General features: G+C 41.5%; 4 protein-coding genes across 9 annotated transcripts; 1 reads left to right on the top strand and 3 right to left on the bottom strand.

Moving 5' to 3' along the window:
* Nucleotides 1-309: 309 nt before the first annotated feature.
* si:dkeyp-72e1.9 (syntaxin-binding protein 4) lies at nucleotides 310-14,695 on the top strand. Of its 5 annotated transcripts, none has more exons than XM_049746168.2 (21): nucleotides 311-628; nucleotides 2,232-2,305; nucleotides 4,020-4,115; nucleotides 4,678-4,747; nucleotides 4,817-4,891; nucleotides 5,341-5,420; nucleotides 5,805-5,928; nucleotides 6,001-6,142; nucleotides 6,661-6,767; nucleotides 6,850-6,982; nucleotides 7,063-7,135; nucleotides 9,007-9,095; nucleotides 9,979-10,075; nucleotides 10,343-10,470; nucleotides 10,555-10,647; nucleotides 11,273-11,338; nucleotides 11,416-11,610; nucleotides 12,705-12,821; nucleotides 12,923-12,972; nucleotides 13,056-13,186; nucleotides 13,845-14,695. In XM_049746168.2, the coding sequence occupies exons 1-21, from the start codon at nucleotides 582-584 to the stop codon at nucleotides 13,889-13,891; spliced, it is 2,034 nt and encodes a 677-aa protein (XP_049602125.1). In that variant the 5' UTR covers nucleotides 311-581; the 3' UTR covers nucleotides 13,892-14,695. The 5 variants fall into 5 exon arrangements, with proteins under 5 accessions (XP_049602121.1, XP_049602125.1, XP_049602124.1 ...); XM_049746167.2 differs by having other exon boundaries at nucleotides 5,772-5,928; XM_049746164.2 differs by having other exon boundaries at nucleotides 310-628; nucleotides 5,805-6,142.
* On the bottom strand, nucleotides 13,992-18,689 carry rrn3 (RRN3 homolog, RNA polymerase I transcription factor). 2 transcript variants are annotated; one of them, XM_049746174.2, is made up of 17 exons: nucleotides 18,341-18,689; nucleotides 18,160-18,216; nucleotides 18,005-18,094; nucleotides 17,778-17,907; nucleotides 17,643-17,702; nucleotides 17,432-17,495; nucleotides 17,279-17,348; nucleotides 17,108-17,206; nucleotides 16,928-17,023; nucleotides 16,722-16,845; nucleotides 16,479-16,609; nucleotides 16,276-16,406; nucleotides 15,985-16,172; nucleotides 15,664-15,772; nucleotides 15,426-15,578; nucleotides 15,275-15,359; nucleotides 13,992-15,215 (listed from the first exon to the last, which is right to left on the bottom strand). In XM_049746174.2, exons 1-17 carry the CDS (start codon nucleotides 18,434-18,436, stop codon nucleotides 15,078-15,080), a joined length of 1,821 nt encoding a protein of 606 aa, XP_049602131.1. In that variant the 5' UTR covers nucleotides 18,437-18,689; the 3' UTR covers nucleotides 13,992-15,077. The 2 variants fall into 2 exon arrangements, with proteins under 2 accessions (XP_049602131.1, XP_049602130.1); XM_049746173.2 differs by having other exon boundaries at nucleotides 16,276-16,609.
* Nucleotides 18,690-19,231: 542 nt separating this feature from the next.
* si:dkeyp-72e1.6 (transmembrane protein 238-like) lies at nucleotides 19,232-20,473 on the bottom strand. The gene is made up of 2 exons (XM_049745729.2): nucleotides 19,869-20,473; nucleotides 19,232-19,462 (listed from the first exon to the last, which is right to left on the bottom strand). Exon 1 carries the CDS (start codon nucleotides 20,388-20,390, stop codon nucleotides 19,884-19,886), a length of 507 nt encoding a protein of 168 aa, XP_049601686.1. The 5' UTR covers nucleotides 20,391-20,473; the 3' UTR covers nucleotides 19,232-19,462; nucleotides 19,869-19,883.
* Nucleotides 20,474-20,706: 233 nt separating this feature from the next.
* On the bottom strand, nucleotides 20,707-25,626 carry gspt1l (G1 to S phase transition 1, like). The gene is made up of 14 exons (XM_049745713.2): nucleotides 25,162-25,626; nucleotides 24,322-24,366; nucleotides 23,989-24,234; nucleotides 23,658-23,691; nucleotides 23,475-23,552; nucleotides 23,232-23,412; nucleotides 22,878-23,032; nucleotides 22,654-22,794; nucleotides 22,470-22,563; nucleotides 22,286-22,366; nucleotides 21,996-22,169; nucleotides 21,828-21,917; nucleotides 21,451-21,619; nucleotides 20,707-21,369 (listed from the first exon to the last, which is right to left on the bottom strand). Exons 1-14 carry the CDS (start codon nucleotides 25,358-25,360, stop codon nucleotides 21,317-21,319), a joined length of 1,740 nt encoding a protein of 579 aa, XP_049601670.1. The 5' UTR covers nucleotides 25,361-25,626; the 3' UTR covers nucleotides 20,707-21,316.
* Nucleotides 25,627-25,972: the final 346 nt, after the last annotated feature.

The following is a 25,972-nucleotide window of genomic DNA, read 5'->3' as shown; positions in this document are numbered from 1 at the left end:
GACTAAAGATCTCGCTGCCTTGTCATCTTAAATAACAGTAGGGGGCCCCGTATTATACTCCACTGGAAATTGTGCAAGTTCCTTTCTAGACCTGGAGGCTTTGCCAAGGTCTTTTACGCAGAGGGGAATTCAGGTCATAATAACACATAGAACTTTATTGTCTTACAGTTGATCTGAAGTCAAAAGATCAATATTAAATCTGACTCAATAGGTTACATTTTTATCTCGGGGTAGTTCACAATCTATGAGCTTTCTTTCTTTCTTTTCTTTCTTTCTTTCTTTCCTCGCTCTCTTTTTTTTAAATTACGTAACAGATTAAGGGTGTCTGTGGAGGAGAGAGATGTTAGCAGCGTGGCGGCAACGGTGGTGCTGCTTTACGGGAATTTCAAGGCAGCTGCCTGCCAGCCTGCCAGCCTGCCAGCCTGCCTGCCTGTGCAGACACACAACACACGCGCGTCTCGTCATGCGGCGGCTGCTCGGAGGGAGGCTGAGGCAGGGCAAGCTCTGAGCGAGCGTCCGTCCGTCCGTCCGTCCGTGAGTCCGTGCGTCCGTTCAGGCGGAGAAACTGGCTCCATGACAAGATGCCAACCTTTTCCGTTATGTATAAAGGAGCTGTCATCATAAGCAGGTGAGCGATCAATAAAAGCGGACATCTGAAATCATGCGCGCCCGCGCGCACTTTTTCTGGATGTACTTTTTATCAACAACTGCGCGTTTGTTGCCATGGTAGCAGAGGTATCCGCGCAGTTCTGTTGTTAAACAAACGGAAGACTATTTTTTATATCTAACTTTTTTTTTTTCAATATGTATGTAAATGTGCGTATTTTTGCACGCGCGCAATGACTTGGAAATAAGGGCGTCGACTCTGTACCACGCAGGAGCCTGTTTCTCTTTTCGGAACCGAGCCTTTCTTTTATATTATATAGATGTTTTTATTTGGGGGGATTTGACAACAACATGTAAAAACAGCAGCTCGCTTAGTCGTTCTTTCCTCGTTGCTACGATCAAGGTTGAACTCTCCCATCTGTCGTCTACTTGCCCAGCCGCCGTGCGCAATGACAACTGGGTGGGTGGATTTACTCTGCCTGGTCTCTAAAAGCCGTTTTGTGGATTAAAATCATTGTCTGTTATGTTTGGAGATGTCTAGAAAAGTTGACCGGACATCTTTTTTTTTCTTTTTTATCTCTATCAATGAGGGTTTGTAAATTGAGCCCACAGTGAAGCGCTTAGTCAATACGCGTGGAGGATTTTCTTGTCTCGTTGTCAGGCAGATTTTCGTTGGGAATATTTTAATTGAGATATTTCCATATGGGATACAGGTATGCCTATACCTCTGATACTGAGATGAGATATTAGTATAATGAGCAGACAAACGGCTATTTAAAAAAGGTTTAAAAAATAGAATATCAATATTTTGAGAATTGCTTTTCACAAAATGGTAGCTGCTCTTGTTTATGTTGTTGTTCATGAGTAGACTGACTAATATTCTGAATCAAGTAGAAAAAAACAACGGGAGAAAAACTGGTACTTGTCTGTCAGTTTGTTTGTCATTTTGCAGCATAATTTACATCGCAGCTAATATGCAGAATAAAATATTTGGTTAAATACAGATTATGGGGTTATTCATCCAAGTCCTGAAGATGCAAAGGATTTAATGTACGCTAAAGAGGAAAAAAAAATGTTTTTCATTGTGTCCTCAATTAGCCTCATTGTTTCACAGCCAGCTGTGGGAGTATCAGACTGATCATTATAAACCCTCTGCATCTGAAATATTGATTATTCTCCTTGTCGTGCTTTTTGGCAGTCGCATAGAAAAATGTTGTTTGCCACTTGGGAAGAGATCACTGCATGAGGACAAAATAAGATTTTTACAGGTAGACCGTATAAGTAGAGTTTCGTGTGTAGTGGCAATATTTTCTCCTTATACCATTCATGCTGCATATTTAAACGAGCAATATAGATTTATTATGACATCATATTACATCAGAAGATGCATCCAATGTTGCTGTTGGCCTTCCTGACTAGTTTTCTTCTTTTCATTAAGTTTTAATGGACATCTAGTTCTTAATGTCACAAAAATGTCAACAACAAAACTTCTAACTTTTCAGATCTTATGCATTTTCTGTCTGTCCACATTGATCAAAATACGATTAAAGGAGAGTTCTGAGATCATTTTCCTGGGAATGTACTTAATGCTCTTTTTGGTCTCCTCTTTTTTCATGGTGAACTAGGACACTCATGGGTCCATATGGTGTCGACAGAGCAGTTCATTCCATGGACTTTACAGACTGTGAGAATGGCTTAGGTGAGTACATCAGTGCTTAAAAAATTAGAGATGAGTAGCAACGAAGATTTGGATACAAATTGTTGGGTGACTGGCATGCAAAAGTGTCCAATTAGAAAAATCAAGCAAATGTTTTGTTATCTACCAGACTATTATGAATCAATGAGAGTACTTACTCAATCGCTGTATTAAGTTTCTCAGCCAATGACATGATCAGATAGCTTGGACAAAGTTCCAGAGCGGAAAAAAAAAACATTTTGCCGCAGTGGCTGATGCCTGTCAAAGCCAAAAGATAAGCAGAACAGAAGTGTTAGCATTAGCTGACAGTGTTGCCATGCAGCATCAATTTCTAACTCATGAAGTGTTTTTCCGAATGTTCAAAATAAACCATTCATTCATTCATAGTAATAAATAGTTATCTTGACAAGTGTTTTTGGGTGGCTTGGTGATGAAATGCCGCCATGACAAGTGATAATGCAATAGAATCTGAACTGTGTGGGAGGAAGTAACGGAGAGAAAAAAAAATCAGTTCCATCCTTCTGCAACTCGGATGTAGGTATGCAAGCTTGCTGTTGAATATGTCTAATAATGCAAGTAGTATGTTTGAAAGGGATTTTCTCTACAGAGGAGGTATCCCTGCTCAGTATCAGTGTTTGCCTGTGAGCCAAAGTAGGTCATGTAGTAAAGCCCTAATCCACTTATCTTAGCTGGGTTAAGAATGCAGAAAGCTGAGTGCTGTTGTTTTTATCTGTACGTCACTTCCATTACACTATACGCGTGCGGCTTGGTCACACCCTACATTTGATATACTTTTGCCGTTTTGAGGCAATATTTTGGTCTGACTTTTTATTCAAAGCAAACTTTAAAAAAAAATCTCAAGCACCAGCTAAGATTATTATTATAAAAATGTATCCCTTGCAAAGCTATCATGTCTCTGAAACATCAAAGCACAGAACACAATTTGAAAAAGAAAATATTATTTTGTATTTGCTCCAGCTACTTTCAGGCGGTTGATGTTTTTTTTGTTCCTATCTGATGTGAGTTGACTTGAAAATGCTTTGAGGCTGAACACAAGAAAGAGGAAGTGTTTTCCTTGGAGAAGGATAAGAAAGGTTGGAGGATTGAGATAAGGAATATTGTTACCCCATTTATGGCCATAATTAATATGCACCCCTTTGCTTCAGACCCAATTAAGGTTTCAATTTAGTCTGTGCTAACAGGCTAATGCTGGCCTTAAGCTAAACAAACCTTGATGTAAAGATTTAATAGGACACTTTCAAGGATAAGGAAGACTTTGGTGTGAATTTGTGGGTGTGTTGGGGGAGTCTTAATGCAATGAAGACAGCTTTAGGCACGTTAAACATCTTGTTATGGATAGTATAAGACTGGCATTCATAATGTCAGCCTGTGTTTTGGCATATAGAAGCTTCTCATCGCTTTCCTCACTCAACTTGTTTTTCAAAAGTAATTTCAGATTTTTGCAGATGCTACCTGACATGTTTTATACAGATGTTGTTGTTTGCAATTTATTCAATTAATAGTAAATAATAATAATTTAATAATAATCAATAGTATAGGTAAAGCCTGACCTGAAATTAAATGACTATGGTTAGATATTCGCTTTGTCATGTTTGTCACGTTGATGATATTTGAAAAAGAAAAACCTTGATGTCGGACCATGCATATGCTTATAATTGGGGCACGTTTCAAATCATTTGCATTTTTTTCTCATTAGGAATCAAAGTGATTGGAGGAGTAAAGGAGCTAACCGGAGAGGAATTTGGCGTTTACGTGAAAAGGATTTTACCTGGTGGCCTTGCTTCAAGTGATGGTAAGCCTAACTTTTTCTTTTCATTTCATGCATGAATGATTTTTTTTTAATTGCATATTTCTATAATTATAATGGTATAATTGTATCAGTTGGAAATTGATCTTCAGGTCCTGTAAATTACAAAAATAAATAAGGTCATAATGAACCTTTTTTTTTAATTTTTTATTTAAATCTGCCATGTAGGCACAATATATACAAGATGCCATTTTACATGATCGTGGTATACAGTAACACGAAGTGCTTCACCCCTAATATGATGAAAAGGCTTTAATCACATGCAAATCTCTTCCACACTTCCAGCACGAACCTCCCAGTTTACTCTCCCCTTGCATGATTATGCATGAGGTGAAAAGCACAATTTGCTAATATGTCACGACATGCACCACGGAGTGCAGTGTGCCTTCCAGCTCAAGTCAAAGTTTACAGCAACAGTGGACTCTTTGTATTTTGGGATGTATCTCTCGTGAGAATAAAGAACCAGAGCAGAGTCGCCACATATATGCACAATGATGGATTATAATCCAACAGTTGGACAAGTGAACCTGTATTTCATTTCTGCCAGGAAACCTGTTACCAGGAGACCAAATCTTGGAGGTTAATGGAGAAAGTCTAATAGGTGTCACAAGTGACAGGTAATGCAATAAAAAAAACTTTCATCCAGTATTACTTCCGCTTTATTAATATTGTCTTGTTTCCATCAGAGCTGTGGACATATTGAGAGCGGCTTCAGCAACCAATCACATGCGACTTCTTATTGCCAGGGATGATGAAGCAAAGTAAGTTGGAGATATTATACCGCACGTGTCACGGTTCAGTCATATCACAAGCATTTCTTAGACAAAAGGGAAGGAGAAGAGAATAGAAGATCCTCCCCCCCTTTAAATAAACATGTTGCCTTGGGACGATATATTCTTTCAAACTTGCTCCAGTTCCCCTTCTTAGCTTTGGAGTGACAGCTGACCAAAGTAGGGGAGAGAGCTAAGCCTTAGGCTGCTCTCTTCAGAAGATGAGCCAGCAGCCTGGTGTGTTAATCTGTGACGAACCAACCTTAAAGTCAAACGTATAGATAAAGAGAGAAAATGGACATTGGGAGGAATGGATAATTATGTCTCCAGTGACCTTCAACCTCTCTCGAAACAATACAAACATGAACCAAAGATGAGATTTATGATTATTGATGACGGGTGACAATAACACTCATTTCCCATTTTGTTCCCGTGGAAAGGAAAGAATTTGCTGAGCTAATGGAGAAATATGGCTCCAATGGTAGCACAGGATCAACACGCAACTCTCCAATACAGCAAGGTAAGAAAAATGCTTGCATTTGAGAGAAACTTTTTGTGAGCAGACCATAATACAGCAAAAAAAAAAAAAAAAAAAGCTTGTGTTTCGTTCAAAGTTCTGAGCCCAAAAAGTAAAATGAGCTCAGTCAAGCTTTAAAAATGGTTTAGGACAAGTGCAGTTGTCCGTTATACAATTGCCAACATCTGTTTCCTTAGTAAACCAAGCAGCCAGCTGGTACTTAAAAAGAACCGTGGCCGGCTTTGCTAAAACGGAAAAAATATATATATATACCTCAATGCTAACACTTGTTCTTTGCAATTTTTTTTTTCTTACACAATTGATGAAAATATGTCTTAAATTTTCTACTTACAGTATTACCCATTGTCCTTTATTCCAAATCCCAAGGAGGTCGCTACTTGGAAAGTACATCATCTGGTTCTTCATCTCGCTCCCAGAGTCCTTTATTGTTAAGCCCGGCTGGCTCTCAGAACACGTACAGCAACAGCGGACCTATGATGCGCTCGCTCAGGTCTGATGACATCCAAATATTTTTTTTTTTTAAATTTACTTTGCTAATATGCTGCTTTTTTGCTCTTTTTAGTCACCCAGGTGAAGGAGTCATTCAGCTAATTTCTGTGACTCGATCAACAAGTATGGGCATCATCCTGGGAGGTGGCTCAAACCGCCCTGATGGTCCGGCAGTTTTCATTCAGGAGGTTCTTTCCGGTGGAGACTGTCACCGGGTAAGTGGGGAGGCCAAAACACAATGAAAATGTCGGCGGGGGTGAAACTTGGCCATGGTTTCAATAGGCCACCCACTCCCTCTTCCGTGATTTGCCTTTCTTCACAACATCTCCTTCCACTTTTTAAATCCCATCCTCCTCGCCTCTCTGTCGCCCACACATCTCACCGCTGTGGGTAATATGACAAGCAAGTAGAGGAGACACAATATGGTGGAAATCATTCTCTGAAGAACTGTTGATCTGTTTTTTTTCCCAGTTTTACATGATCTCGATTCAATTCTTACAATGCCTTGAGGCTATGAAAATATCAGATATGATTTGAGGAATTGCCCATGTTTGAAAAGATGTATGCTTAATTTTTCCTATTATTATTATTACTATTATATATTTAATTTGATTATTATATTCAATTATAATATATCTAATTATATTATTAAAAAGAATAAAATTAGAAACCCAAGTCGGAATCCCATCACCTGGCGAATTGAAGGCATTGTATTTTTGTCTCGCTTGCGCAGGATGGACGTCTGCGGCCAGGAGATCAGCTAATTGCCATTAACAAAGAGTCCTTGATAGGTGTTACGCAAGAGGAGGCCAAAAGTATGCTGAACAAAGCCAAATCCAGGTGGCTTCCCATCCGAGTCACACCATTGATGACTGATTTCATTCAATTGCACATCTGAGCAGTTCCTCTGTTGTATTCCCAGTCAAGAAAGTGCAGTGGAGATTGCCTTCATCCCAGGTAAAGGACTTTTCCAAAGCAGTACATCTCTTCACAACGGTGTTCAGCGGGCTACGGGCAACTCTGGACGCTTAAAAGTCCACATCCGATCACCTGAGGTCAGCTTGTAGTATTTATGGACTTATAATTCATCAGACATTTGCTTAGTTGGAAGTCTTTCAATTTGTTTCCTTTGCAGATCTGTGCCGAGGAGCCTACTCCAGTGCCCCCGCCTTCTCCTGACATTTGTCCGCCGGATATCCACATTTCAGGTCACAATAAACATTATGTCTTCTGTCAAGCGCTGGTACACCGTGAGAGTTCGAACGACATTTCACTTGAATACAGAGAAGGTCAGAATGAGCTTCATTGTATCTTAGCAGATCTGTAACGTCCAAATTTTGGCATGGTTCTCACCAGAGGTGGGGTTTTTTTTTTGGGGAGGAATTTACGACATCTGGGCGCCATGGGAGGGGGGAGCAAGTTCAACAAATTTCAAGCTTAATGGATGAAGACACTTATCACTAAATTAAAAAACGGGGAACATGGAGATTTAGCCTGAGGTGTGGCGGAGAAGATTAATGCACCCCCCCCCCCTCCCCTATAGTGTGACTTTTGTTTGACCTGCGCTGAGTTTAGCGCAAGTGATTGACAACTGGAGTTGTAGTGACTTGATGAAATTACCAAACAATGAAATTGTTTCCATTTCTAATGGAGTGAGCTTCATGGTCTTAATACATTTTTTTAAAATTTATTTTGCTTTCAAACAGCCAAGCAGACAAATGACTCCAATGGTAAGGGTCACACGTGGGTCCCAGCACCCAAACATCCCGTCCCAATCCTATTGACCAGGATTATGACAGTCAAGGTTATTTTCTAGGTGGTCTGACCCCTTAGCTCCCTTTCAGGCTCTTATTGGTTAAGTCAGTTGCTAGCGGTGACAGATGTCTGCAGTTTCCAAAGAGGTGCCAAGACCCATGTGCACAAGCAAAATCTTTTTTTTTTTTGGCTCTGATTCATACAGACAGCTTTAATGTGCTTCAGATAATGGAGATTTTTTTATTTTATTTTAAATGTGAGAACCTATCATGTCAAATTTGGAGGATTGCATCTGCCACTTGACTTCGAAAAAGCACAACCCGGACGTGGACACACAAATACCTGCACATGCAGCGCTCATGTCTTCAAGCTGATCTCGCTGACAACCTCCTTGTTCCGCTTTGTCTTTGTTGCTCATCCTGAAAACACTGTAGGGCAACAGCTCATCAGTGGTGTGCAATCCTGTTAGGAAGATAAACAGACATGTGTCCACATTGGTCGAGCTTTACCTATATGCACGCACCTGGCAAGTTCAGATGAGTCATTCGGGCAAATTCATTTGGACTTCGATTTATATCTTATCTGCAAAGATTACAATTATAGGCTTAATTATGATCAAACAAGATCAGGCAAGTTAGAAATGAGTAGAAATAGGCCAATCAGTGTATACAATGTCAATTCGACATAAAAAGGATGTTGGGACTAGCACATTTACAATAAAAAAAATATTTTTGATCATTATTTTAAGGATTTTTACAGGTTGTACCACCACACGTTGTTGATTTTAATGCACAGGACAGACTGTTGCCACGGCAGCAGGTCTGCCAGTCATCACTATCGGTTAGGGGTGGGACATTTTAAATCCTTTGGATGGGAAGAGGAAAGAGAGGCAGCAGGTTTTGCGCTGCTATCAGGATACTCCCGGCAATAGGACTGAGCGCATTCGTAAACACACACACACACACACATATTGCCATAACAAGCAGACTCACAAATCTGGGACAGGGAAGCTCATCAAATTAGTATTAGACACTGGCTGTCTGCTCTGGTGTTTTTCACAGTGTTCCCTCGCTCTCATCTACATAATCACTCATCTCTCCACAAGGCCACTCTTTTTAATCATGTTTTTTTTATTTTTATCCTTTCGCCTCACACTCGTAAAGTAAAATAACCCCTGATCAACTGCGACTACCCACTTCCACAAAATCCAGACACAATATCTTGTTCATCCACTTTATTAGTCCAGATGATGTGGTGCTTTACCCTGTTATTGTCCGATGACCTCACCTTCTATGCCATAATAGTTTCTTTTCCTCCTCTCTAGATTCAACCAATCAGAGGTCACCCACAGGGACCAAACCCAAGATCACACTGGACCCCTACATTCGGCTCAAATCAGACAAGTTGGATTTGGTGAGTTCTAGAAAAAAAAAAAAGGATCATTTTTGAAGCAGTTCCTTCATATATTAAGAAAAGGAATCATCAAATACAATCCACTTTCATGCTCCCTGCTTGTGGAGCTCAATTTTAATTTTCAATGCGTTCAACCATTCAACTCATATTTCCCAGTGGCCTAAACTACAAAGATGGAAAGTTGATATTCACTTTTTATATTGTTATTTATATTTTAAATTAGTGTACAATATATAAACATAAAAAAAATGTCAAACTGTAAAGCCCTTTGATGCTTCACTTCATCTTATTTCATGTATGCAAATTTATTATACTTAGGGAATTTCTGTCATTGTGGTACTGGCTTGCAGCTTCTTTTCTCTATTTTGTAGTTTTGTACTCTTATCCAGCCCGAAGCTTTCTCTCTCTCTCTCTCTCTCTCCTCCCTCTTCTAATTATTCATCCTTCTTGGAATCTGACTCTGCCAGCACTTCTATACTGATTTGACTTTTTTCCCTATACTCTATCAGAAGTCATTGATCCATGTCTTCAAACATCACATCTCTGTCACTGTTTTTGTATCATGTCAAGACAGCTGTGGCTTTCCCCTCATTTTCCAATTCATTCATAAGATTGCAGCATAAAGGTTTAAATATTTGATAGACATATATTATTGTCTCCCTTGATTCTTCAGCTCATTCCAAAACACAGTAGACAGAAAATATTGCATCATTATATGTCTGTCAGTATTAATGGCCAATACAATTTGATGCCCAATCCAACAATAATTAGGCTTTTTTTTTTTTTTTTGCTACATATTAAATATGCTTGGCAAGCTTGCAAAGTCATCTGAAGCTAGACAGGTGCAGCTCATGTGTTTGCTAACTGTGTCGATGGCTCGCAGGCTCTGTCCTTTCTGGGCTTGGACGTCAGCGATGAGAAAAGGAAGAGGTTACGACAGAGCCTGACGACAGACCCGCAAGGCACCGTGGCCTATGGAGGTAAACACACACACACACGCACAGAGTTGTGTCAAGTGCAAGTGACAGATCTGTGTTGAAACGCTGTCAAATGGCAGCCTCGCTGTGACGGACGGACGGACGGACGGACGGCTCAATGTCACCTACTGCTTGGGCACAACGAGCCTGCTCATTTTGAACATTTAACAATGAATGCAATTTTGCTCTTCAAATACAAGTTGTAATGCATTTTGATTACAGCTTGGGGGGAAAAAAAAATTGACTTGTGCCCTTTCCAAACTTTGCCAGACTTTGTTGAGGCCACACGGTCCATTTTCCAGGACAACTTGGAGGAGCTCAGTTTAGGGGCGGGTCCTTTTATGTTCTCCTATCACGAAGCAGCCAGTCTGATGGACACGTCGGCCTTCCATTCTCCTGTAAGCTGTCGTCTCATTTATTGACTATTATGGCCTACTGATTGAACCTGTGTACTGCATGTAAATGCACGTTTGCGTCCGCAGACGTATGAATCGGAGTGCAGCTACGGTAGTGAAGAAATGGAGCAGTTTCAGACAGAGGTCAAACAGCTGCAAACCCAAATGAAGCAGCTCAAGGTGAGCACACACACACACACACACACACACTCACATGATGGTGGTGCAAATGGTACAGGTAGCTAGCGAATTCAAGTGCTGTCTATTGTCATTAAAATATGACATAATTACATTTTAATTGAAAAATTATGAAAAATGTAAAAATTAAATTAAATAATTTTTAAAAAATGGCTGTTTGATTATATAAATTCACAAGAACTACATATCCACAGCCCATCATTTTTTTTTATTTATTTAATGTTTTGGGATTAATTTGGAAGACAAATCAAACCTGTAATAATTCAATCTAATGAAGAAGATAGAGGTCAAACCGATTGCACAAATTGTAAATAAATCCATTTGTATAATGTTTCAGTCACTCCGTTTGCATCTTCATGTTTGTTCTGGATGTGTCAGTCCAGGTTGAAACGCATCCAACCTTATTTATACTGACTGCTGACAGTTGGAATAAGCCCTTCCAGTATCTTCCTTTTGTGACAAATGAAACATAACACCTACGCCGATGAAGCATATTAATACAAGTCAATAAGTCTTCTTTACTTGCGTCAATTAAAAATATTTTTTTTATAGATTTACACATTATACTTCAGGTCAATGAGTTGCACGTGATATTTGTTTTTGGCAGGTGGTACTAAAGGACATGGAGCACAGCAAGAAAACACTTGAGGATGAGCTGCAGAAGACCTCCGAGGTATAGGACAACCATACAAAAAAAAGATATATCAACGTAAAGATTCATCAGTGTTGACAGAACGTCCTTCCTTTCAGAAAGCGTGTTTGACCGTGGAGGAGAATACCCGTCTGAAGAGCCAACTGCAAGCGGCAGAGGCCGAGGGGGTGCAGCGTCACGGGAGCAGTGCGGAGCAGGACTACGAAGAGGTGATCCAGCTCCTGGAGGCCGAGATTAAAGACCTAAAGAAGCAGCTGGCGAGCAAGAGACAATCGCGAGGAGAAGCTACAAAAGTGAGTCCGGAGAGACAAATGAAAGCAAGAATAGGTTTCTGACAGTGCCAGTCAAAAACAGCGCTTGCACTGGATCTCATTAGATTATGCAGCGGAAGTGGGCGGCTTTATTTTATTTATTTTTTGTGAAAAGCAGCAGATTAGTTGTTCTTTCACACTACACACACACACACAACAGCCTGCATCAAAAGAACGTAATCCGAGCTCTCCCGTTGCAACATACTAATTACATGTAACTGGATGTTGTTTTTTTTTCTTATTCAGCAAAGTATGTCTTATCGTGCCATCTGTCCTCATGTGCCACAAGAAAGGCTCAATGCTGAGAAGGCACAACAGCTCGTGTGCGAAAATAACTCGGCTGTTTCCATTCTTTCCTGCCTCCTCCCGTACGACGAACGCCTGCAGCATTGTCGGCCTCGGTGAAACACGTTGGGCTCTGACTGAGCCGCAGTCACAATATTCAGCAGCACCTCGCTTTGATGAAGCTGAGGCTTTTCACCCATTTGCTTTCTCTCTGCACTGCCTCAGCACTCGCAGCTTTTCATCTCAAAGCGCTAAATCCCTTGGTTTCACGCTGCCTCGAAGGGAGCAGCGACCTCACTCTGACTCCCATTCAGTCATCACTTGCAATGATCTCTGGGCTCTTTTGTTATTCTGCTCCCATTGAAATCTTTAGATCTGTTTTTTTTGCACCATTCAACTTGGGAATGGTGCAGTGAGAGCTGAACTCACACTGCCAATTGGAAAGTCAGCCAAGTGATCCAATAAACCATCACTTGCCCCAATCAGGTTTTTTTTAACGGCAGACAAATGATTTACAAAGCCTCTGAGTTCAGGCCAGGCACGCTTTTATATTTCAGATCATGCTTTATTTATCCAAGCTTTGGCCTTTCCATTCTTTAAATTATCTTTCCTCTTATCAGTGTATAAAGCGTTCTTTATTACACTACTGCCCTCTGGTGGTTGTGTCGGATATTTTCTTTCTTTACAGCTCTCCAAATATTTCTGCCGTCATTTGCTCATTCAAGATTAAAGATATCTGCGCACCATCGGTTAACGTCTTAATTAACCCAAATTATGTTTGTTTTTTCCAGGAAGAGGTGCAGGAACTGAGCAGGAGGCTGACTGCCATTGATTGTCAGCTCCGCAAGTCTGAAGTGAACAGAAAACACCTTGAGATGTCCAACAAAAGACTTCTAGGCTTTGCACAGGTACGAGAACTCCAAATATGGAATTATGCACATTCTTCAAAAGTGAGAATATGAAATATTAATCATTATTACATTTAAATGTACTTGTGCTCTTCCCTCAGAACGTCCACAAGGTATTAACAACCCCAAGCTTGTTTGGAGGAGAACACGGGTAAGACATCAATTTCAATAAAGTAGCAGTGTCTGCAGCCAGCTTTGCTCATTTCCTCCTGTGGTTTGTGTTTCACATATCAGGAGCAACAAGTCCTCACCGGCTGCAGACAGTCCCGACACACTTTCTCCACTTCCCGATCCCGCTTTGCAGCTGGCAGTTGAGGCCAAAGAGCTGGTGCAGGGTGTATTCACCACTCCCAATGATGCCATAGGTATGTATTGGATTAAACCCAACTTTTTTTGAAGTTTCAAAAGTGTAAACTAAGCATTGCTTGTGTTAATAAGGCTGTCAAAGAAATGCAACAGGGCATCATAGACACGCAATAATATGAAAGTCAAACACAGTTCATGTCAAGCTTACCGCATTACTGTGTCCGTTGTTTTTGTAGATTGAAGGATTCTTGGTGCTTTGCAAAGACAAGCAGGACTTTCCACACATGTGGGAACTTTGTCCTGAAAAATTAAATTTAACCAGGCACTTGATTGAGGTTCTATTGCTGGGGATGGAGTTGTGTGAATTTATGCATCCAACAACGGAACATTTTGGTGTCTCCACTTCGGCAATATTGAGTTGTTTGGACTGCAAAAGTCTTTCCAAGTATTAAAGATGGCGGATTTTCCTAATTGTTTGGCCACACCCATGACCTTAATTAGTAGTGCCGCCCCAAAGACTGCGACGTCATAGATTGGATAAAAGTAAAAATGTTCCCCCAAACAAATTATAAATGCATCTCTGCAACACCTGGATAGATTAAGATTTTCTGCAATCCTGGAAACTCCAAGTGGACAATAAAATATATTTAAAAGCTAAAAAAAAGTGGGTTTTCCATGATATATTTATTTTGTCATTTTCTTCTGACCTATGAACAGTGACAGAGAAGGAAGTTGGTCCAGATGTCAGCCCTCACTACATGTGAGCCCAAAGGACGACCAGGGAAGAACATTAGCCCAAGCTCTCCAATCAGACACCGAATCCACTCGGACAATCAACTGAGCCAGCGCCCTCTGACACACACCTTTTCAAAATAAGACTTTATTTCAGATCCACAACTCCTTGACACACACAACACTACTATTTAATGCCAAAGCTCAGTATACATCCAATTAGACATCCTCAGCTTCCAGTGTGGCTTCTGCAAATGGACTCAACCAAGACCTTCTTAAGACCTGGACAGATATCTCCATGGAAACATTTGCCCTCTTGTTTCAACTTGTTAACTTTAGGCATGTCCACAATACACAGATGTTGCACAACTAATATTCCTTCCTATTTTCTAGCCTCTCATCACAATGCATGTAGAGGCCAATCTCAATCCACGATTCTCCGTAATAACTCCTCCCCATCTGCTAAGAACAAGCATCAAGTGAGTTTACCTCAATTGTTTTATTTTCTCCCATTGTGAATGGAAGCAGAGCAAGATTTAGCGTTGATACGCAAGACCAACCTAAACATTATTTGTTGGGTCAACATCATTGCATGATGCGAGGGACGTTGTTGTACGATATTAGGAAATCACCGATGTAGCTCCTGTTGTGTTATCTTGTGTCGTTCGTAATCAAGAGTCCAAACAGCCATCCATCATGGTTCTTTATATTTCTATGAACAACGCACATACTGTATAAATGACTATCATGTCCTGTATTTCAACCAGACTGAATTTTTGTTGTGGCCTCATTCTTTCTGTTACTCTTTTTATAATAAAGGAATAACTGATAAAAGACTTATCGTTATTCAAATTCATATCAAAAGTCTATTCCAGTAACAACTGGAGCAGATTTTTCAACAACTGAAGAGTTAGTTTAAATATCCCCATCAAAAGGAAAACTTAACATATAATATCTGTACAACTGCTTGTAAAATTCAACCAAAACCTAAAATATTTTGGGGGTATACGGCTCTAACACTAACGTCATTAATGTTTCTTGCTATTGCACCAGATAGAGAGAGAAAAAAAAAATAAAAATCATAAAAGGACTAGACAGTTGCCTCCAAGATGTTTTCACCCCGATATGAAAGCAACGTGAATCATTCCAAATATTGTCTAATATTATTAGTCAGTTCTCAGGATGATCCGGCCAAGTGTGACAGTTCGCCATGTGGAACTAGCACTGTCTCTGGAAGTAGACGGGAGGTGAGCCGATACTGGGGTTGGATTCAAACGAGTTGGGTGTCATCCCGACCATCTCGTCGCCCTGCGGCGTCTCCCCGCCCAGGAAGTCAAGTTCGTCCTCTTTCGAGCCCTGACAAAACAACTGTTAGTATTCGGGAGAATGCTGATCTCATCTTCTCCACGGCGTACCTGAGGGACTCTTTTAGGGACGACCAGCTCCGAGTCTGCCGGCTCCTCCCACACCTGGTAGAGAGGCTCTATCAGTTCACCAGACCTGCGTGCAAAAATAAAATGTTCTGGTTCATAATTTCTTCAGCTTGGTGAAAATACGCATGCGTACCTTTTTAGCAGGTAGGGGTCAAAAGGAAAGAAGCTGTCCAAGGGGTTGGTGTTGGCGCTCACGCTGTCACCTCCTGTAGAGCTGTGCACCATGGGCAACAAGTGGCGGTTGTTCCTCTCTATGATGGTGTAACAGAAAACCACCTGATATTTCCTGGAGGGAAAAAAAGCAGCAAAGCACTGGAGAATCTGGCGTACGATGAAAGCTAGCGCCGTAACAATGTGTGCTGAGCGCTTACCTGGTGATGGCTGCAAACAAATTGGTGACTGCTGGGAGACACACTTTAAGCGGGTTCATCTGACACATGACCACCCTCTCCAGGTTCAAACTCTGGAGGTACTCCAAGCCTGATACACACGACACACAGCATTTATGGAAAAGACCACACAACAGCACTGGACACAAATGAGTCCATCATTTTCTGATGGGGATGGGGAATTTCGTTTAGGACTTTCATTAAGGCAACAAGTGCTTTGCTGCCATCTTGTGGCAGCTATATGCAATTATAAACGTAAATGGCCAACCGTACGCATGAATAACTCAGTGCAGAGATGTTTACCTTTCTTCATGTCTCCGGCCAGAATGGCTCCATGTCTGAAGATGATGGTGTAAAAGACCGCCTGGCAGGCGGTGTAGAAGGGTCCGTGGAGGCTGATGTCACAGCAGGCCTGCCCGCCTTTACTATCCTGACTGTCGATGTAGCGATGGATCCACGGGATGAGCAGGTCCAGACACGCCCGTACTGTGCTGCAGGAGATAAGTGCACACTCAATTAGATCAGCAAAAAGAAGGAGTTCAAATATCTTGAGGTCTTGGTTACGAGCAAAGGCAAAATGGTGAATAAGCTTACGGCACGGGGATGAAGTTGGCTCTGGCGAGGAAGCTTCCCATGTATCCCGCAGCAGCCTGTCGGAGGACAGCGGGCTGAGATGGACTCTGCAGAATCTTCCATAAGTGATCCAGGAAAGCCTCCGAGAGTGCCTTGAAGACACAATTATAATTCAATATTAATACAGCCACACTCATGAGGAAAAAAAGGGGCAGCAGACTCACCAGCCTGAAGCTGCAGAGGTAAAAAATCAGGTACTGGATGTGACACGAAGCATGGGTGGGCAAGATGAGCTTGTCAAACACATCCAACAAGTCCCTGTACAAATCCTTTGTTCTGTCTGTATGAAGACAGCCTGGAAGTGAAGATAGGAAAGCTCTGAATAACAATTAAGAGCATGTATTCTGATGATTCCTAGTTGTCCGAGCAGGCGTGACGTGAGAATAAAACAAGGAGTAATGGGGTACCATTGGCGAGGCAGACATCCTTGATATACGCCAACAGGATTGCCATGAGTGAATCGAGCCTGTCAGCCACCGGGTGGGACATCGATTCCAAATTGGGGGGCTCATGCGTCTGCAGGTCCTCATCCTAGTGCACACGCACACAATTTGAAACTCTACACAAGACAATGATAACTACAACGTGGCGAAAAAAAAGATCTCTTCCGTACCATATCAAAGACGGCCTCTTCAGTAGAGTCGCCGGACATTTGGCTTTGAGCCATTTTCTCTTCCGCCTCTTCGATATCGGAACGGGATGCGCTCACCTAAAACGGAATCAATGTTGTGTTGATTCACATTGTCACCTACAAAAAGAATTATAATTCATATGTCCGGAAAATAAATCTTACATCTAGTTTAAGCATCTGTCCAATGATGATCTCCAGTACGTCTCGTCGAATGGTCGGTATGTACACGCTCAGTTTCAGTAGGTTGTGGACGTAACACTCCTGCAGAGAAAAACAAAAACATCAAGACAGTGCTGCCGTATGTACAATGTCATGTATTTTTCTGTGGCTTACCAGGGTTCTGGAGGACTTTTTAACAAACGGAAACTTGGCTTGCAAAATGGGCACCAGAAAGTGACTTGTGCTGGAAAGAAGGAATAGCGGAATATGATGCACCCAACAAAACCAAAAAGCTCAACAAGGCTAAATGTGCTTAAAGTGACTTACGATGGGACATATCTTGTGATGAGCTGCAAAGCTTGGTGGCAGCGGTTGAAATGTTTGGGGAGATCTAAAAAAAATGTACGTGTTAATTCAGTCAGCAAAACAAAAGCTGAAGCTAAACCTTGAATACAATATAATGGCTCATCTATAAACATTTGCGTAAGGTATTTCTCAACATTGGGACTTCAGTGTAAGTAGAAGGAAGAACACATACATTCATCTTCATCATCTGTATCCGACAAATCGACTCCTCCTTCAGAGATGGTTATCCTTTCTGGAAACACACATACATCATTGCTAAAAACACATTGCCAAGATTGTGACGGAGAAAAAGCAGGTAGAAACGTACTCGGCGTAAAGTACTGGACAATCATTTGGAGACATGCACATAGGAAGACGGTCTGTGCTGATACAAGGTTACTAAGGAAGGCCATGTACTCCTCCGCCACTGCTTGGCTTCGATCCACCCAGGGAAGCCTCTGCAAAATCCACACAAACAGCAAACAAGTACAGGCATTATAGTTTTGATATATTAAGTCAATGAGAATGAAATGAATGCTGTTGCAAAATACTAACTAAGAGAGTGTGGATGAGTTGTTCATGGTCTTTGGTGAGCTGAGCGATACAATTCCGGAACTCTTGCAGCCATGTAATAATCTGTGCATCCTGCGAGGAGAGAGAGAACATTTGCAAAACTGACAGCCATCACAACAAAGATCGCAGCGCTTTACCTTTATATCAGGATCAGCCAGCTGATGCTTCAGCAGTTCGTAGTCACTCAAGTCTCCCTTCATAAAAGAAAACAGCTTACCACCCACATATTCATGTAATAATATTAAGCATTACGTAAATATAGACGTTTTAAAAACGTGAGTTGTTTACCAAACCTGCAAAACAAACCTTATGACTCACCTGTTTATACTTGGCTAATGTTTCCACAACACTCCCACCAAACCTGACGGTTTTTAAGGGAGGAGTGTTCAGAAAATCACGATCGGTTATCTCCATGCTTCATAAAAGAACGAGCGCGTGGATTAGCAGGGTTAGCTTCTCCAATGAGCAGTTACGCGACAGCTGGCGGGATTTACGGTACGGTTTCGTAAATAACTTTAAATAAAAAGACTGTTAGTCTGTAAACAAATATATTCATTTTCAACTGTTTCGAAGTTAAACGTCTTTAACGAGAGAAACAAAATCACATGGAGAGTTTCTCCTTTCGTTACATCCGGGAGAGCGCTTCTTCTGATGCATTAACGGTGGAGTCAAGCTCAGTGGTGCTCGTTGGGGCCGTCTTGTGGTTACAAAAGAAATAGCACCAATTCGTAATTGTAAAGCACTACCTGCTATAATTTACATAACTTTACTGTCACCAAAATTCAGTAATAAATTATGCTTTTCATATTCATATGTTTTTCAATTATTTATTTTGTTTTTTTCATTGGTCAGGGTTTCCTAAAGCTGCTTCCATCTACATTATGGTTGTAGCTTGCAGTGAAGTCGACATGCATGGCCAGATTCATCGTGAGAGCAGTCACATGGAAGCAGCTTGATAAAGGCAACCTTATTACAAAGGTTACTCATTGACATTTGTTATCACTCCGGGTGGGAACAAGGAAGTTGTTGCACAATCACCATTTGAACAGCAGTATTCTATCTTGTGCATGTGTTTCACCACACATATTATATTTCAATATATTGTATTATTTGCCCTGTGTGTTGTCAAATCTCATTTAGACAACTTGGATGTCTTGAGAAGTTGTGCAGTGTAGCCTTAAACAAAACAATAAATTCATACATTCTGAATTTAGGCTTTCAAGGTAAATACAGATGAATGTTTTTATTAAAAATATAAACCATTCATTATAATTATGACTGCAATTGCAACTCAATATCCATAAACCACATACTTGACAGTTTGTTGATTCAACATGTGGATTTTGAACAAATAAAATAAAAATGAATTAGAAAATAATATTGAGCCAAGTCGAAGCACATCCAGACTCTCCCCAGGTCAGCAATGAATTCAGAATGTATCTGGAAGTGAAATAAAAATAAATTATCATAGGGGAAACAACCATTATGTGGAAGTACGTGTCACGTTTCTATTGTTTGAACTGGTGTGGAATGAACTGAGGTTAATAATTAGCTTCTGATAATAATTTTGTAACTGAAAAACTACAACGCAAAGGAGCATCTAATTTTGTATTTAAGATTCATTCAAATAGCTGGAAACTATTTCTCTGGCAAGAATGGCAAAATAAGATTTGTGAATGGAGTTTAATGCAACTTTCAATGCAGTTTTGTATTATGGAATTACATTTTAAAAGCATCTTATACTAGCTTGAAAATGATGTTATGCTATAGTATGTATTTAAAAAAATACTTTTCAGAATTACAAGTTAGGCAATAATTTGATCATCTACTCTTGCAAAGACCTCACCCTTGTTTCTTTCCGTCAAGTTGGAGAGGTTTCAGTTGTTGTGGGAGGCATCTCCGAGTCGGAGCACCCCACCAAATTTGGCCTCAAGGTTGCCATGGCAACAACCACCTGCTCCGAATGAGGGGCCACAGTCTGACCCGCAGCAGATCTCCGCGCTCCTCCTTGCCGTCTGCCACTGCCTGGTACCGCCGCTCCGTTCCTGCGCAGCGAGTTCCTGAGGCTGCTGGATACCCGGTTGGACAGCCGCCGAACCGCACCGCCGATGCCACCCTTGTCCTTCTTTGCTAAGCCCACGTCATCCTCCAGTTCCGAGGGGAGCACCTCAATATTTCCAGCGTACCAGAAGACCCACCACACCAGACTGAGGAAGATGACTATGGCGCCGGCGTAGATAAGGAGGTCGTAGAAAAAAACGTTCACGAACACGCCGATGAGAAGGACGAGCAGTCCTACGACGTCGAAGGCCACGGCCAACCAGAAACAGCAAACACAACGACCCAGACCCCGGTACGCTGGTTCCATGTCAGCGTGGACTCCGCAGGTGTCATGTGTCTGCAGAGCGGCTGTAAGGTGAGCTAGGTGAGAAGCGGCGTGGGAGGGCCCAGTGGAGGAGGGGGCAAAAGAACACTACCTGTTAAGTGTGGGGGAGTGTTGTTGTTTTTTTTTTGCTTTATCTTTGATAGTGAAGATAAAATGACCTACTTCATCACTGCCCAAAAAAAAATCTTCTGTATTACTCCTGGGTTTTTTTTTTCCACACAACTTTTTCCATTTACCAACCGTGTTAAGCCTTTCAAGCTAAATAAGATCCAGAGTACAAAAGTATTTCTACAATAGCTTTTAAAGGAGAAGCGTTTTTCCAAATATTTTATTGTCATAGTTGTTTGCTTTAATATTTGAGCACGCTCAAGCAGACAGCCAGAACGCCACACGAGAAACCAAAAATTGGGTAAAAGCAAAGGGAGTAATGTACACCCAAATAAACATTTTGGTTTCAATCGATGAAATCGTTTCAATTTGTTTTTCCAGCACATTTCGGAAATAATTTTACACTCCAAGCAAAAATCTTGGTCCGCATTTGTTCACAGATATAACTTCTGTCATTTATGAAGGCAAGAAAATAAAATGGAATAGGGAATGAAAAAAGAATCACTGTCGTGGTAAATCAACCAGACCAGGGAGGTGGGCAGAGGTGGAAGGTGGGCGAACCCAGAAATGGCATAGCGGAGCTCTCAATATGAGAAAGCTGACTTGAGTGGACTTCGTCTTGAATTTCACTGACTTAAAAACCGGTTTCTGTTGATCACTTTTTTTGTTTTTTCCTGAAGCTGATCGACACACAGAAGGGTAGGCGTCAGAGGGAGGTGCCTTTGCCGCTGACAACACTGGGCGGGTGATGACCGTGCTCCACCTGGTTCTTCCAAACTGGATTTTGAGCAGCTGCGTCTTCAGTCTCGCTCTGCAACCAACTTCAGAACCTTACCGATGGCGATGGTTTTACCTGAGACCCACACAATTTTGTCACTTCAATTATAAGCCTTGAATAACTAAATAGTGCCTTTTCTTGAGCATGCCACTTTACCTTCATCTCGTAAGGTAAACCGTCCCATTTGAGGAAAGTCTTTAAAGGTCTCGAGGCAAATGGTTCCTGCCGTGCGTAGACGGGCGATACAGACCTGGTCTTGTTTAACAAATCGTGGCCTTGTCTTACTCTTCTCACCTGACTTTTTGTCTACAAGACAGATTAAGGCCTGGGGAGGGAACACAAAACGATGGTATTCATAGAATTATAAAATGGCATTTATTCATTTTTATGAAACAGGATTTTCCATTTAAAGATAGTTAAGTAGCTGACTCGTGCTTTGAGATACATCAGAAAGAAATACTGAATGTATCGTACATAGAAAAAATAGGGTATCTTCTCTATCTAAATACTTTCTAACCTATTCATAGACTTACCGTAATCTGCACCTCTTCAATGCACGTGTGAATGTGAAGGACAGCGTTATAACCGGGACAGATGATGGATTTGTGTTCAATGATGACAATCTAGAAAGAAATGTTTTTTTTTATATGTGACTCGTGTACAACTGAAATTGCATCCGGCTGATTTTCCCCCAAACTGACCTGGGCATCAAATGTGCGCCCAGAATGGCAGAGGTTTTCTGCATTACACAGAATGAAGCCAGGGAGAATCTCCTCCTCTTCAATGCCCTTCAGTCGCAACTTTAGATTTTCTCCAGGTCCTGCATCGTCCGTCTCCACGTCGTCAGACAAGAGGCTCAGCACCTCCACCACATGCTGTGAAGACATTATCACATTAAACGAGAGGCGTAAAGAGGCATTCAAGCAGAGCCAAAAACTTGTAGAACATTTACAAGCTTTTCTTATTCATATTAGAGAGAAACAGGTCTTACCCTATTTGGCATCATAACAAGCTGTTGTGCTTTACTGATTGAGCCGGACTCAAGTTTGCCTAAAATCACAGTGCCCATGTCCTGTAGGAGAGACAGCATTATAAATAAAGTCATTCCTTCTGTTTTAAAGTATTTGTGAAATATGAGTGTGTCTCAAAAGTGTGGGGAAAAAAAATAGCGTTACCTTGTATTTGTCTACAATGGGCAATCTGATTGGTCCATCACTTGGTCTGTTAAAATTTGGCAAACTGTCCAGATGTGGAATGAATGGTAAACCTCTGCAAAAAAAGATGGACATGTTGGAGTTGGAGGGAAGGTGGGGAAAACCAAATTTGAAGTTTTAAATCCGGTCATATTTGAGGACTTACGTGTACCAGGAGCACATATCAGTGGGCTCCTTCAAGTTGGCTCCCGTTAGCCCCGAACATGGCATGAAATGAATGTCTTTCTTTGGGTTGAAGCCCACCTTCTTCAAAAATGGCACTAGTTTCTCCTTACACTCTTCATACCTGAGCGTTGAAACAGAAAGGGGTTCACGTAAAGTCACATGGAGAAAAAATAAATAAATAACCCTAGAACTCCTCTTACCCACCTTTCTAGGCTCCAGTTGACTGTCGGGTCATCCATTTTGTTCACCAGGACAATCAGGTGCTTGACCCCCGCTGTTTTGGCCAACATGGCGTGCTCCCGTGTTTGTCCACCTTTTTCAAAACCGGTTTCGAATTCGCCTTTTCTGGCAGAGATCACCTGGAGGACAAAAGTGTAAAATGTCACCAAACTTGACAGATAAACTGAAAAACGGGTGAATGACGCCGGACTGGTTTTGCTGCAGCGGGACACGTACGACGCACACAAGTGCACATGCAGAGAGAATCAACACCGCCGTGTCTGTTCCATCACACGTCGAGTGAATTTAGAAGAAACGCGAGTCTTTTCCGCTACCCACCAGTACAGCCAAGTCAGCTTGTGATGCACCTCCAATCATGTTGGGCACAAAGCTCTTGTGGCCTGGCGCATCTAAGATGGTAAAGTGCTTTTTCTCGGTCTCAAAGTATGCTCTGCCCACTTCCACCGTCTTGCCTTTGTCCCTCTCCTCTTGATTGGTGTCCAAGGCCCAAGACAGGTACCTGAAGATAGAATAGGGACGTTTATCTCTGAGATTTCTCTGGGAAGACAAAGGGACACTCACCAGGTTTCTCGGTTCTTCTCCTTTGCCTCTCTCTCATATTTCTCCAAGGTTCTCTTATCTACCATGCCTGTCAGGTACCTGATGGCGAGGAAGGAAAATATGAGCCAAGAGTGGATTTCACCCACAATAAGATGGAGTGTATAAAAATTCTTTTTTTTTTTTTTTAAAAACAGGGCAACTTACATGATTTGTCCACCAATAGTGGACTTTCCAGCATCTATAGAAGAAAGAAAGGACAGAGGATTTTAAGGCTTTGGCAAACTATAAATGATTTTAACTTCATATTTGCCAGATTTTTTAAACTATCAAAACAATTTGATAGTTTCAGCTTATAGGTAGTTCAGGCAACTTGACGAATGGCCCCATAAACTTGTTTTTGAATTTTTCAAGAAAAGGCGGACACTAAAAGCGACTAGCCCATATTGCCCAGTAGCGCATGAACTGATGTCTGCTGTGTAGCGTGAACAAGGCAATGTTGTCACAACTTATAAGCCATGCATTCATTTACACTGACCTACGTGTCCGATGAAGACAACATTTATGTGTTCCTTCTTGGGGGCATCTGGTTGTGTTGGGGGAACCTTAGGCGCAGGCGTTTCCTCTTCCTCCATCTCTGAGCCCGTCTCCTCACTTGCTGGTACCACCACAGGTCCACGGTCACCACAGCAACCGCCTCCTGGCTCCTCCTCACATGGCTCAGATTCTTTCTGGTCCCATGGTTCATCTGGGGTCAGTTCTCTGTCACCGTTCTCCAATGGAGCTGCAAAAATACAGAATAATACATAAAAATAGGTTTTACTGAATGCCGAAATGCTGGCTAACACACAAGACATTTAACCATACATACCAGCATTTCCTGTCACCTCCTTGGTGGCAATTTTTTCAACAGCAACTGAAAGACATGTTTATTACTCAACAAAGGTAAGATATAGCATTATTCAATGTCACAATACACCGATATTAGTTTTAGCACGATTGTTTTGTTCCCAAACCAAGGGCTTGCATGATAAACATTCTAATTCTCCAGATTTGCTTTTTCTTCAATGTTATAAATTGACAAAAGATAATAAAAGTGACACTAACCCTCTTTTACGACACATTGATATATTGGGTTACGTCGACCATTACGTAATTAGCACTGTCAGACTTGTTTTCGCCTGGAAACTTGTCTTTAAATATTGATTCAATGAATCTTTATGAGTCACAGTGTCCACGACACACCGCACTTAAGGTCAACAAGTGAACATAGTCCAATTCTCTCTTAAATATGACAACAGTTAAAAGTTTAATTCACTTTCCCCTACCAGTGACGTATACCGTTAGAAGTAACGGTTGAACGCAAAGAGGGCGGTGCAAGAGTTCAGCACTATCTCGAACCACACTAGCTACCTTACTTAGCATTCGCAGCTAACAGGCTAATGCCGGTTGGGATCCACTAGACATTTAAAAACACACCCTCACAAAAGTGATACAATACCACAACAGAATACACTGACATAACACGAAGCGAAACACTGAGCAATGTTTTAATTATAGTTCAACCATATAATTAAAGTTAACCGCACAGTTGCTGGAACACAAACGCGTGTCTTTCGAGTAGCTCGAGGGTTAGCACCTGCATAGTCGTGCTCATGTTAACGGCTAGCTTAGTGGCTAACGTTGCACCCCAACGTGACAGTCGGCTTACCCATTGAATCGAGATTTTCCGAGTGTGCTTTAATGGCAAACGTCGGGACAAATTCAGCGGCGTTCACATTGGGAACAAAAGGTTTCGCGTTCACATTTAAGTTGGTGAAAGCAGAGTCAAGCTGTCCGTCGATTGTGGCCTCCACATCGTCCTCTTGTTCCCAAGAATCAGGGGCAGTGTCTCTCGGGGTTTTGTCCATCGTGGGTTTTCAATTTTCACTAGTGAGACTTGAGCTACGCAGTTCTTAGGCTACGTTAAGTGTCCACCCAAATCCCGGTGTTAAGGCCACACCGCTGAACGGCATAAAGCGTCCCAACTGGAGCAGGAATGTTTTCAATCCGACCTAGGTGAAATAGAGCAGCCGGTTTCTATCGGTGGAGACGCCAAAGAGGATATTCGACTCAGCACTCCCAGAGACAGTCCGCGTGAGCTCATGCGTCCCTTCAACCGGACGTGCTGTCCGCAATGACACCTGGGATATGAAGTCTGGAAATATAGAGAAAAACTAACATTTAGCGACTCGTTAAACCAAGAAGACTACAATTCCCATTTACTCCGGTGATAGTTATCACAAGAAATTGCGACCGTCGTTCTCATCATTTTGAACGTGTTCGAAAGGTTCTAATCACGGTGAAAAATATTAACTGAATGTGAAAAAACAAAAGTAATAACGAGGTTTGAAACACCGTTAAGTGGGTATAAACAGTTAAGTGTCTACTTTTTTTCTTTCAGATGTGAATTAGATTAACATTGAGTGTTGCATTCACAGGATCAAACACTGTAGGAATTTTTGAAATCTTGTGATCATCGT

The sequence above is a fragment of the Syngnathus scovelli genome, chromosome 16 (assembly GCF_024217435.2).
Source record: "Syngnathus scovelli strain Florida chromosome 16, RoL_Ssco_1.2, whole genome shotgun sequence".
NCBI classification, from domain to species: domain Eukaryota; kingdom Metazoa; phylum Chordata; class Actinopteri; order Syngnathiformes; family Syngnathidae; genus Syngnathus; species Syngnathus scovelli.
This window is presented reverse-complemented; position numbering and strand designations above follow the sequence as displayed.